Source organism: Rhincodon typus, chromosome 2, assembly GCF_021869965.1.
Source record: "Rhincodon typus isolate 14 chromosome 2, sRhiTyp1.1, whole genome shotgun sequence".
Classification (NCBI taxonomy): Eukaryota; Metazoa; Chordata; class Chondrichthyes; order Orectolobiformes; family Rhincodontidae; genus Rhincodon; species Rhincodon typus.
In genome coordinates this window covers 100,334,392-100,347,952 of record NC_063333.1, presented here as the reverse complement: position 1 = coordinate 100,347,952, position 13,561 = coordinate 100,334,392, and the positions used below count along the sequence as shown (strand labels likewise).

General features: G+C 41.7%; 1 protein-coding gene across 1 annotated transcript in view; it reads right to left on the bottom strand.

Annotated features, from left to right (window-relative positions):
- dnah5 (dynein, axonemal, heavy chain 5) overlaps positions 1–13,561 on the bottom strand; it is a 343,343-nt gene that overhangs the window by 109,947 nt on the left and 219,835 nt on the right. The window contains exons 50-52 of the mRNA XM_048608626.1: positions 5,376–5,580; positions 4,074–4,216; positions 753–887 (exon numbers count right to left, since the gene is read on the bottom strand). Of these exons, the coding sequence (XP_048464583.1) occupies positions 753–887; positions 4,074–4,216; positions 5,376–5,580 (483 nt within the window). The remainder of the gene's footprint in view (positions 1–752; positions 888–4,073; positions 4,217–5,375; positions 5,581–13,561) is intronic.

Sequence of the window (13,561 nt, the reverse complement as noted above, 5' to 3'; positions counted from 1 at the left end):
AGATCACTGTGAGTGTAATGAAGGAGGGATGCATCTCCATCACCAGCTCAGCTGCCCCACCAACACCTCATCCCAACTCTGGTATTTCTCCCCACTTAGCCTAGATTGCTGCAATATTTATAGTCCCAGCATTAGTCACTGCTTTTGGTGCTGCTGCTGGAACTATAGAGCTCTCTGAGGTACTACATCCTCCAGAGCGAGGGACGGAATTCCACAGTGTTAAATGTTTGTTGGACAGTCAGCATGAGCAGGAATGCCTTGCCAAGTGACTCTCCTGGGCATAAAACACCACTACTTGTAAAACTGTGCCTGTAAAATTAATTGCACAATTTTTACATTTTTCAGAGATCTGTAATTATCTCACTCCCCTGGGTAATGTGCATGTTATAGGAGAAAGGGACTTGATAAAGAAAACAGTAATATGAAATCAGAGATAGTAGGAACTGCAGATGCTGGAGAATCTGAGATAACAAGGTGTAGAACTGGACGAACACAGCAGGCCAAGCAGCATCACAGGAGCAGGAAGGCTGACGTTTCAGGCCTAGACCCTTCATCAGACCCTTCATATGAAAATATGAAATCATTTATTGAAAAGTAAATAAAAAAACTATTCCACTTCTGTATACAATTACAACAAATTCAAAAGTATCCCCCCCAATTATTTGGTTTGTTAATACTGTTGCTTTAGTATTAATACAGTGAATTGTGATTACTTATAACACAAGGCGACCAAATATGAAATTATTTCTGACCTGAAACATTAGTGGAGTTGTTGCTGATGAAAAGTTGAGACTTTTGGTCATATGAGACTCAGGGTCATATTTTGACAGGTATCCTTTGATGATCACTGTTTTGGCTGTGCCTTGTTCACCAATCAGCAATACAGCCTATGAGAAAAAGTACAGAGATGTAATCATTCTGCCAGCACAATCTGAAGCACAGATTTTAATGTAAGAGTGAAATTTACCTGTGGTCAACATTTTGACTATTTGATTTCCATTGCTCAGTTCCATTTACAATTCCTCAAAGTGAAGTAATCTGTGCCTACATGTAGCAAGATCTCAATTACATTCAGACTTAGGTCAATGACAGGCAAACAGAATTTGCACCACAAAACTGTTGGATGATATCCAGCTGTCTCCCCTTGACATTCCATGACGTTAGCATCGCTGAATATCTTATTCAAATTCTGGATTTGTCACTGACTGAAATTCAACTGGACTAGTCACATAGATGGTTAGCAGAATCTTACATTTTATTGACTAAGTCTGAGTTATAGATTCAAAGAATCATTGAGTCATACAGCATGGAAACAGACCCTTCAGTCTAACTAGTCCACAATGACCATGTTCCCAAACTGTACCTGCATCGACCATTTCTTCTGGCAGTTTGTTTCATATACAAACCACTCTCTATGTTAAAAAGTTAACCCTCATGTCCTTTTTAAATCTTTCTCCTCTCACCTTAAAAATATGTCCCCTCATTTTGAACTCCCCACCTGGGGGAACAGATCCTTACTATTCACCTCATCTATGTCCTCATGATTTTATAAACCTCTATAAGGTCACTCCTCAACCTCTTACGCTCCTGCAAAAAAGTCCCAGCCGATCCAGCCTATTGTTAAACTTGAAACCCTCCATTCCTGCCAACATCCTAGTAAATCTTTGATGAACTTTCTCCATTTTAATATTACCCTTCCAATAGCAGAGTGACCAGAACTGCACAAAGTACTCCAGAAGAGGCCTCACCAACATCCTGTACAACTTCAACATGATGTCCCAACTCCTATACTCAAAGGTCTGAGCAATGAAGGCAAGTGCACTGAAGGCCTTCTCAACCATCCTGTCTACCTGCACATTTATGCACTTATTCGGGACACTGCCCTACCTACACCAATAGCAATAGCTGTGTCACCCACTTTAATATCCTGTAGTACGTGCCTCTCTCCTCATTTCACAGGGAATACTGCTTACAATAGGGCAGAAAGAACGATGATGGATGGCATGTCGCCCATCACTCATTTCCTCACTCCTTATCAGCAGAGAAACCTTATTCCGATGGACCCAAGCAATGCATGAACTGGTATTGGAGACTGCCCTTGATTTAATGTTCCTATGAACCCCTGAGCAACAGCTATCTCCTTTGCCTTGACTTAAATCAGTCAGAGCATTGAGCATAGGAATTGGGATGTCTTGTTGCAGCTGTACGTTGGTGAGGCCACATTTGGAGTACTGCATGCAGTTCTGGACGCCCTACTATAGAAAGGATATTATTGAACTAGAAACAGTGCAGAAAAGATTTATTAGGATGCTACCTAGACTGAAGGTTTGAGTTATAAGGAGAGGTTGGACAGGCTGGAAGTTTCTTTTCTTGGAACACAGGAGACTGAAGGGGTGACCTTATAGAGGTCTATACTGTAAAACCATGACAAGCACAGATTAAGGTAGATAGCCAACTGCTTTTCCCCAATGGCAGGGGAGTCTAAAACTAGAGGTGATAGGTTTAAAGTGAGAGGGAAGAGATACAAAAGGGTGCAGGGGGCGATTTCTTCACACAGAGAGTGCTGAGTGTCTAGAATGGGCTGCTAGAAATAGTGGTGGAAGCAAATATAATTTCATCATTTAAGAAATATTTAGACAGGTACATGGATGGGATGGGTGTGGAGGGGCATGAACCAAACACAGGCAAATGGGACTAGCTTAAATTGTGAAAACTGGGCGGCATGGGCAGGTTGGCTGAAGGGCCCTTTTCCATGCTGTAGACCTCTATGATCGAGGCCTGCTGCTAACTGTGTCAAACAGCACGGCAAGATAGCAGTAATATCCAACTGGACTCAGAGTGAGTGAGCACAATGAGAGCAAGTGCAGAACCCACAGCTTCAGGCTGGTCCATCCCAGGAGACGAGCGCAAAGTGTCTTTGTAGCAGCATTACACTGATAGCAGTTGGTGCAGCTCAAGGCGCAGCACTGAAGTGCAGAAGTGTTGGATTTCAATGTCCATGGGTGCACATGGCCAGTATGCTGGAGTATGTCCTGAGATGCTGGCTTTCAGTTTCCAACATAGAGTTTGATCGGGGCAAATAGCAAGCTGAATCCGCCAGGCACTTCACTCTGGCTTTCTTGTTGCGTTCTCCCTCCATCTTCAAGCTTTTTTGGTGAGTTTGCTAAGATTTGAGGCTGAATGCTAATTAGGCAAGTTATGGCATTAATAAGGTATTAATCCCTGTCAAATGGCATCTCGCTACTGCCCAGCAACAAACTCACCACTCCACTTGTGAATAGCATAGAAGACACTGCAAAATGACCTCAGCATTGAAATTTCTGCCTGACTTGGTCACACATCTTGTCATAGCCCACATCACTCACACTCCTTTCAGATTCTATTTGATGTGTCTACAATGGCAGATCAGAGACTGGGTACTCTGTAGCAAGTGAATCACCACACGGCTCCTCAAAGCTTCTCCATCATCCATAACGCTAAGTCGGAGTATGATGGAATAACCTCCACGTCTCTTGATGGGGGCAAATGTAGCAGTCAGTAAATTTAACATAATCCACGACTTTGTTGGAAGCCCATCTATCTGCTTAAAAATGCAGATACCATTGGTGAATTTGGGTGTATGAACTGCAGGATGCACAACAGAATGCAACTCACTGAGACTTCTTCGACATGATCTTCTAGAATGACAACACCTACACCTAGAAGGACAAGAGCAGCAGGTGCATGGGAGCATTATCACTTTCAATTTTCCTTCCAAATTACACACCATCCCAAATTCTGACACTTCCGGCCCAACAGAAGTGTTAAAATATTTTCACCACAAAAATAGTGGCTCAAGAAAAAAGCTCATTATCCTCTTCTCAAGCCCAGCCGGAGATGGGCAATAAATGCTATTCTTGCTATAATCTTTAAAAGTGTTAACAATTTGACAAAAATTGCAAAGCAAATGAGGAGCATTTATAAGCATTATTCACTCTTTCAATTGCTTATCCACAGTAATTGGTTAATTACTGCCCAGAAGATATGACATAGAACAGAATAGAGTAAGTTAATATTATGTGAAATTACCCTACCTTTCCCTGCTTGGCTATTGTATGAATGAGGAAATTTGTCCTCACATTGTCTACATTAGGAACAAGGATAGAGCCATATTCTGGATTGCTGTCAGTGGGATAAATGTATTCTTCTACATTTGTGTTCCAATGCAACCATTTTCCTGTTTAAAACATACACAGAGTTAATTACTATTCACCGAAAACAAGTATTTCACAGCTTTCTTTGGAACTGAACAGCTTTGATCATTTTAATCACTTTGTCGTTTGGTAGTACTGAACTTGAGTATTGATGAGAAAAGATGCATTTTGACAAAGATTTTCATCTTGCACTCATCGGGACAATTTAGAGGAATTCCCCTTGGCTTTCAAGGGGAAAACCAAAATTTGTGTTGCATGAGAACAGCTTGATGAGTGGACTGTGACTGGTACAGAGCTTGTCATGGATAATACATCAATTAATAATAATTAACAGTTAACTGCCAAGCTTTGTTTAAATTTTAAACCTGATAAATTGATTCTGATCGGTCAGCACATTGCCCTGAGAAATGAATTCATCACCTATTTTGATGATTTGAAAAAGGTACAGTGTGTGTGCATATTCTTTCTGTCTGAAAGTATATGTGCACACTGCTGTATTTATTAACGAATGCACTGTAATCACCTGCAGAAACCCCACCACCCTCATGACTTAACTCATGTCGGGGATCGTTCCTTACAGTCTCTAGCAGTGGTTTCTCACTAGAATGATTACTTCCCCTGCTTGCCCTCTCATCTTTAACAGCAGGTTTGGATACCATCAGTGCTGGAACATCACCATGAGACCCAAGATTTAAAATTTATTTTATTTGCTTCTGCTAGGAAATTTGCAAACCTGCCACCAAATCAAACGCAGGGTTTAAACCTCATTTGGTCTCTGCATTTTTTATGGTAATTTTCAACTAGATTTGGGTCCACTCAAGCCTCTTGTTTGTTATCAGATAAAGGAATGTTGTTGATGGCAATTCTAAAGAAACCGGTGCCTCAGAATGCCAAATGTGACATTTCCTTTAGCTGTAGGCTACTCAAAAAGAGGTTTCATCATGGGAAAGTATAAGCAAATAAATTTCAGAACAAAGCCAGTCAGTGTTTGCTGCAGATTAGAGTTAATTAGTGACATTTGCCTGACGTAGAACACTTACATTTCCTTCAAAATGCGAACAAACATCCACTGTGTCAACTTTTCTACTCATATTCATGTTAGAGCATCAGTATTTGAAAATGCCCTAGCCAATGCTCCAACTGTTTAGAGTTGTTCATTGACCAATTTAGTTTAATACTGACCATTAACATGGACAACATAGTCAAACATTGTGTCTTCACTCTCCTCAGGGATGCATGGCAGATCTAACTTTATAGTCTCATGCATCCGTAGCCAGTGCTCCATTTTCCGTCTATCCTCTAATTCCAGTAAGGCCCCTATACTCCACATCAGCGAGAATACATACAATCTTTCCAAATGTTCTCGAGTCACTTCTCCACCTTGTTCCTAAAAAAAAGGAGGTTAATCAACAAATCGTCATATTGGGTACAAAACATTTTAATGACACATAGTTTCTACACAATATATAAATCTGTGACATTTATAAGTGATCTATTAATCAATTAAAAGAAAACCCGCACATTTGTAATTTTGATTACATAACTGAGATTCTTGATACACACACAATGGACACAATATAAAGCTCCTCCTGGGAGTGCTGGGTAGTTGAGTTGGGGACAGGCCACATCGTGTAGTAGGAAGGCTCAGGAAGAGAGCCTGTTGCTTTCCTGACAGCCCACAATCCACAATTAAGTTTGTCACAGGAAGGATCAAGAATGGATTTCTCACCCAAAGGACAACTGAGCTGCGATCTACCGTGGACAGGGACTGGAGGCAAACTGCCATCTGAACCCTGGTGAGCATTCCTGTGGTTTGGTGGGGAGATTCCTTCCTTCTCAGGCATCCTGTGCTTAACAAAGAGACCTGTTAGGAGGAAGGACCTACAGAAAGACTACCTCTACTCTTTAGACAGATTTCCCTGCCACTATTGCCAAAGACACCTTCACTGGGCTGCAACCTTGCTCCACTTAACTACATTTCAGGGCTTCAGCAAGAATCTTGCCCTTTGGCCTGACTGCAGTAACACTCCTGAGGGCATCATCCGTGCTGGGGAGCAGTAGCCTCTGCTGTCAGCAGCTCTACGAGGCAGGCAGCTGCCCTCCAGGAGCCACAAATCCAGCCACCAATATGCCTATTTAGGATTTAATCCTATCATATATCCTAGAAATGGCTGAGATGAGTGCCATTGGCTCTTCAGGTAACAAACTGACCCATTGCAGTGACCAGTAAATTACATTCAATATGACACCATATGACTGATGTATGTTATGCCTTATAACATACATACTTCATAAACATTCTCAATGATCTCCCAAGGATGGTAGTGTTGGAAAATGTTAGCTATTCAACAACAACAATTCAACTTGTTCCAATCATAGAGTCACTGAGCACAGAAGAGGCCCTTTGGCCCATCAGGTCTGCACTGACCTGCCTACACTAAACCCACTTCACAGTGCTTAGCCCATGGCCTTAAATATTATGACATTTCAAGCGCTCATCCATGTACTTTTTAAAGGTTGTGAGGTTTTCCACCTCTACTGCCCTCCCAGGCAATGCACTCCAGATTATCAAGCTTTAAGTGGACACAATTGTTCCTCATATCCCTTCCAATCCTCTGGTCCTTCACCTTAAATTATGCCCCTCCACCTTAGTGTTCCTTTAACTAAGATGAACAGCTGCTTTCTATTCACCTTGTCTATGCCCCTCATATTCATATACCTCAAACAAGCTCTGCCTACCCTCAGTCTTCCCTGCTTTAAAGAAACTATCCCAAGCCTATCCAGCCTCTCTTTACAGCTCAAATGTATCATTTCAAGCAACATCCTGGTGAATCTCTTCTGCACCTCCATCAGGACAATCACACACTTCCTATAGTGCAGAGACTAGAACTATACACAATACTCCAGCTGTGACCTAACCAAAATTTTGTACAACTCCAACATTACCCTCCCTGCTCTTACAATCTGTGCCACAACAGACTGATAAAAACAAATGTCTCCTGTGCTTTCTTAACCACCCTATTAACTTGTGCTGCCACTTTCAGGGATTTGTGAGGAAACACTCCAAGATCCCTCCATTCCTCGGAGCTTTCTGGTGTCTTACTATCATTTCTTCCAAACTGCATCAACTCGCACTCATCAGGGTCAAAATCTAAGCACTCCCTCCCTAAGGGCATTGTGGGTCTACCTACAACACATGGACTGCAGCAGTTCAAGAAGGCAGCACACCAGCTCCTTCACAAGGACAACAACTGTTTAGATATAAATGCCGGGCCAGCCAGCAACACCCTCGTCCCAAAAGTAAATATTGAAAAAATTCCACCTGCTACTAATCTGCCCAATCAGTTTATGTCTTCCTTCAGTGAGCCTTCTTTCTGTCAATGATCTGGCCAATCTTCATGTCTTCTGCAAACTTATTTATCATCTCACCCCACATTCTCACTTATCTTGTTTGTATGTATAAACAAGATAGGTGAGAATGTAGGGTGGGAGCGCTTGAGGGTACACACACACATATAGAAGGGTCCCAGCACTGATCCCTGTGGTACACCACTGGACACCAGCCTCCAGTTACACAAACAACCTTCTACTATCACCTTCTGTCTTCTGAAACTAAACCAATATTAGATCGAACTTGTTAAGTTGCTCTGGATCCCATGTGCTTTTACCTTCTTTAATAGTGCCCATGTGGGACCTTGTCAAAGTTCTTACAAAGTATGTAGATGAGAATAGTGCAGTTGATGTGTAAACTACATCAACTGCACTATTCCCATCTATATACTTTGTCGCTTCCTTGAAAAATTCCACTAGATTTATCAGGCATGACTTTCCTCTGACAAAGCCATGTTGACTATCTCTGATTGAACCTTGCCTCTCAAAATAAAGATTAATTCTCTCCTTCAAAATTTTCCACAATGCTTTCCCTACCACTGATGTGAGACTCACTGGTTTGTAATTCCCTTCTTGAAAACTGGAACCATATTAGTTGTCCTCCAGTCATCTGGTACCTCCCCTAGGACCAAGGAGGAATTTAAAATCTGGGTCTCTCACCTCTCACAGCAGCCTAGGATACAACTCAATCAGACCTGGGTATTTAAATACGCCAAAATCTCCAATATCTTCTCACCCCCTATATCAATCTCCTCAGCAACCTCACAGTCCATCTTCTCAAATTCTGTACCTACATCCACCTTCTCCCCCAGTGAAGACAATTGTGGAGTACTCATTTAACACTCTACCAATGTCCTCTACAGATTTCTCCTTTGGTCCCTAATAGGGCTTACTCCTTATTATTTGCTTCTTCTTGACAGATTGTAGTATACCTTGGGATTTTCCCCAATCTTGCCCACCAGTGTTTTCTCATGCACCCTCTTTGTTCTCCTAACTGTTTTTTTAAGTTTCCCTACACTTTCGATAGCCTACTAGGGTCATTACTAATTGACTCCCTTTGTACTTGTTAGAAACCTTGTTTCCTTTTAATCTAGTCTTGAATATTCCTTGACATCCAGGGTTCTCTGGGCTTGCTGCTCCTACACTTCACTCTGAAGGGCACATGTTGGGCCTGTACTCCCCCAGTTCCTCTTTGAAAGTCTCCCACTGTTCTGCTGTATAGATTTACCCTGAAGTAGCTGTTTTGAGTCTATTTTGGCCAGACCCAGCCTTATTTTTAGAAAATCTGCCTTACCCCTACCCAAAATACTTTTTTGCAGTTCACCTTTTTCCTTTTCCATAACAAACTTAAATAGTACACTGTTGTGTTAACTATCACTAAAATGTTTGAGGTCACAGTGAGGGAACAGCTGTCCTGAATTAGGTCCAGCACTGCGGTGTTCCTTGAATGACCATCTACATGTTGATACAAAAAGCTCTCATGAATACATTTCAAGAAATCTGATCACTCTAAACCTTTTATACTATTCTGTTGCAATTTGGGTGGCATGTTCAAAATATAAATTGAGATCATGTATGAAACTATAAACCAATCAGTAATTTTACATAGTCTGAACAATGTATTTAAGATTTACTGTCTCTATTTTTCATCTTGAAATATCAAAATTACAAAGATGCTTTTCCTGTGCCATGGCTTATTATACAATTGATCGCTGTGCTGACTTTTTACAAACTGAAATACTGTCATAGAGTTACTGAATCAGTTCCTTTTCCCTGCTGGTTGACTGATTAGGTTGCTGAGCAAAAACGATTAAATAAAAGCTCCTGGCCACAGAGCTGTCCATCAAAGATGATAAGGAATAATTGATCCTGTTCTCCTCATGGATCTGACCCATACCTTCATCCTGGTCACAGCTAGCAACCAAAACTATTAGTTTAAGATGTCAATTATCTCAGATGCTGGGAAATTAACTGGTTGGCTTGATTCATTGATCGATGTCAAATACTTAAAACTCCCTAACAGAAGTTAAATGCTGTGATAATAGAAATCTGAAAGGACTGAAAATACGCAGCATGACAGGTGTATCTGTGGTGAAAGAAACAGAATTAAGATCTCGAATCAATTATTTTTCAACAGAACCGGAAAATGTTATGTTTAAAAGTACATAATGAGACATGGAGAGGGAATGAAAGAAATGATATGTGACAATGAAGACAGGAATGATTAAAATGGCAAAGGAGATGGTGCAAGGTAAAAGGATATGGTAATAGAACAAAATACAGAAGGGTTAGGCTTCAAGAAGAGAAATCCACCTTGCATTTGAGGCCCTTTAGTGGACAATAATTGCAGGAATTCAGGGCATGGGGCTAAGTCTGGCAGATCACATAGTTAAACATACTGTCATTCATGGCAGAAAGAAGTCACAACACCAGAACAGATGTAATTGAAGCAGAGAATCTGACAGAATGGATTTTTTTTAAGTTCACAGAATGTGGTATTGCTGGCTGGACCAACATTAATTGCCTAATTGTCCAGCGGACAGTTAAGAGTCAACCTTTTGCTGTGGGTTTTGAGTCACATATCGGTCTGACCAGGTGAGGATAGCAGTTTCCTTCCCTAAAGAACATTCATGACCCAGATGAGTTGTTCTGACAATCAACAGTAGTTATATGGTCCTCATTAGACTTGTAATTCCAGATTTTTTAATAAATTAAATTCAAATTCCACCATTGGCTCAACAGGATTCGAACCTAGGTCCCCAGAACAGGATCTCTGCATTTACTGTCAGCGGCAATCACTTGCTAACAAATAGGATTGTCCACCTAGGAAATTCTGCATCATTGGCCCTGGGTTCTGTGGGGCTTCATATGGCTGATGAGCCTGATCCTAAAGCCACATTCCTGATCACACATTTGACAGCTGTTTCCATGAAATGAAACTAGTCCTTGGCCTTGAAATCATTGGTGTTCCTTTCTCCAGTTCCTTTTCTATGATTCCTGATCCCTATGGGTGTTTTTGAAGAATTGTGCTCGTTCATGCAGGAGCTTCCTCCAAGTCAGTTTCCTCTAACAAGGATTTCCCACACATAGACATCTATGTTACATTTCTTGAGGGAAATCTTCAGGGAGTCTTTGAAATGCTAACATTATGCTTTCCTTGATAACAAGGTATAGAGCTGGATGAACACAGCAGGCCAAGCAGCATCAGAGGAGCAGGAAAGCTAATTCCTTGTTTGGTTGCCTTCCTTCAGCTGGGTGATGAAGATTTACTTTTGCAGTTGGATAGCAGGCATCCTAAGCACATGGCCAGCCCAGCAGAGTTGGTTTCAAATGTCCTGGCCTCAATGCTGCTGCTATATGCAGCTTCAAGGACAGTAACGTTAGTATACCTGTTCTCCCAGGTGATGCCAAGAACCCATCTCAAACAGTTCTTGAGGAGGCAGCTATACATCAGCCAAGTATCTGAGTGATATAGAAGAGTCGAAGCATGGCTGCCATATACACAGGGAGCTTGGCATCAGTACAGAGGTCATGGGCTCAAAGACTGTTATCTTTCAGCGTCTGGAGGTGGCATTTACAGATTGGATACAACGCATTGATGTCAGCCTTAGATGCGAGGTAGCTTCCCAGGAAATGGAAATGGTCCATGCTTAGGAGGGTTTTTTCATTGATCTTAATGGAAGGATAGACAGGAACTTGACCTGGATCAGGTTGATAATAGATTTGAGTCTTCTTCAGTTTGAGACTGAGACTAATTCTTTGGTATGCTTCTGTGAAGGCATTAGGTGAGGCTTGAAGATTCCCTTCCAAGAAAGCAGAGCCGACATTGCCATCCACATACTGAAGTTCCATAAACAAGGTCAGTGATATTTACTTCTTGGATTTCAATCTGTTGAGGTCGAAAAGTTTTCCATCCATCCTCTGGATAATGTCCATACCACTATGGTGCTTATTCTTTCCAGGATGAAGGTGGTGATGAAGATGGAGATAAGGGTGGGAGCAATGGCACATCCCTGCTTGACCTTGCCTTGACTTCAAAGGATTCTCTCATATTACCATTAGTGAGGACTGCTACCAACATCTTGTCATGAAGGAGATGGAGGATGTTGATAAATTTTACTCAACAACCAGCTTTTGACATGCTCTTACATGGCACTTCAAATTGACTGAATCAAAAGCCTAGGTTAGATCAATGAAGGCTGAGCAGTGAATATCATGTCCATAGCTCTGAGGTTTGGTCGGAAGCCATACTGTCTTTCAGGGAGGATTTTCTCAAAGACTGGGAGAAGGAACCTTGTGAGGATTTGGGAGATGACCTTCCTGGTGATGGACAGTAGGGAGTTTCCTAACAAATTCCCAAAATTCACTTTATCTCCTTTCTTGAAGATGATGGCGATGGTAGCATCCATTAAAGCAGCAGAGATTTCTTCTCTGTCCCAGATTTTCAGGAACAGTTGATGGAGATGACAGGTAAGCTCTGCTCCTCCAAGTTTGAAAATCTTTGTTGGGTTCCCTTTTACCCCTGTAGCTTTTCCATTCTTAATGTGTCAAACGGCAGCTTTAACTTCTGCCACAGCAGGCGGAAGTCAAAGATTATCTTTAATGAGGAGTTGCTGGATTTCCTCAAACATACCCTTGTCAATGACTGCATCATGGTTTTAGAGATTATTGATGTGTTCTCTCCATCAGAGACTGACATTTTCTCGGTCTCTGAAAAGCATTTCAACCTGACCCTGTGCCAGTTTGAGGTCAAGGGTGTTGAGTCCATATCTTTCCTTGCAGCCCTGAAGGAAACCTGGGTGTGATCGCTGTCGACAAGGAATCGCATCTCCTTAGCTTTCTCAGTCCACCACAGGTTCTTGGTCTCTGGATTAATAGTCTAGTGCTAATATCACCAGGCCATCACTTCCCCATTCACTACTTTCAGATCGGTCCTGCAGCAGGTTCTCTATTCCCATTGGCCTTTTTATTAAGACCCTGAAATCACATTCCCGCTTTCCCCTCCTGTCATGACGCTGATTTTGGACTCCAGGACTTAGAATCTGGTACCACCAGTCCTGACCAGTGCTGTACTTGACAATACGGGGATAACAGTGCTGCTAGCCAATTGGATTGATTGGCAGCTCTCTAATTCAGGACTTCCACTTGTGTGACTGGCAAAAGTCCCATCTCCACCCAATTAGGACTTTTTGGAGTGTTAAATCGCTGTAGTACTGCTGTGATCAACAGGAATGAGTTCCCCAACATTCAAAAATTTCTGGCCATTGCTTTATAAACTATCCCGAGAAATGAAGATAAAGAAATCTAGCTGGGGAAGAGTCACAGTCACACATGCGAAGGCAAAAGTAGGGTGAATGTTGAAAACAGAGTTGTCAAATTGTCCATTTCAAGAGGAAAGCAGGAAATAACACGAATACAATTGCTGATAATTAAAAACGTCAATAATAAAAAATATCTGGAATTAAGAGTCTAATGATGACCATGAATCCATTGTCGATTGTCAGAAAAACCCATCTGGTTTGCTAATGTCCTTTAGGGAAGAAAGTCTACCATCCTTACCTGGTGTGGACTACATGTGACTCCAGATCCGCAGCAATGTGGTTGGCTCTTAACTGCTCTGTGAGAAATCAGGAATGGGCGATAAATGCTGGCCTAGCAGCAATGCCCTCATCTCGTTAATGAATTTTTAAAAAATGTACTGGAGGGAAGTTGTGAGAAAGGGGACCAAAGATGGACTGAACCAACGAACGCTCCACGTATTCATAAAAAGGAAATCATGACTAGGACCACATGGGTTTCAAGTAACATTTTAATTTGGAGCAAGTGATAAAATGTAAAAAATTTATTGTTCAATGTGAAAACAAGTTCAGTCAGGTGGAGGGAGGTGTCACCCAACGAGGACATGGAACCTCTCTCCATCAAGAATATCTAAGACTCTCCAATTCTTCCCTGAAGCAATTTCCATCCACCTATATCTC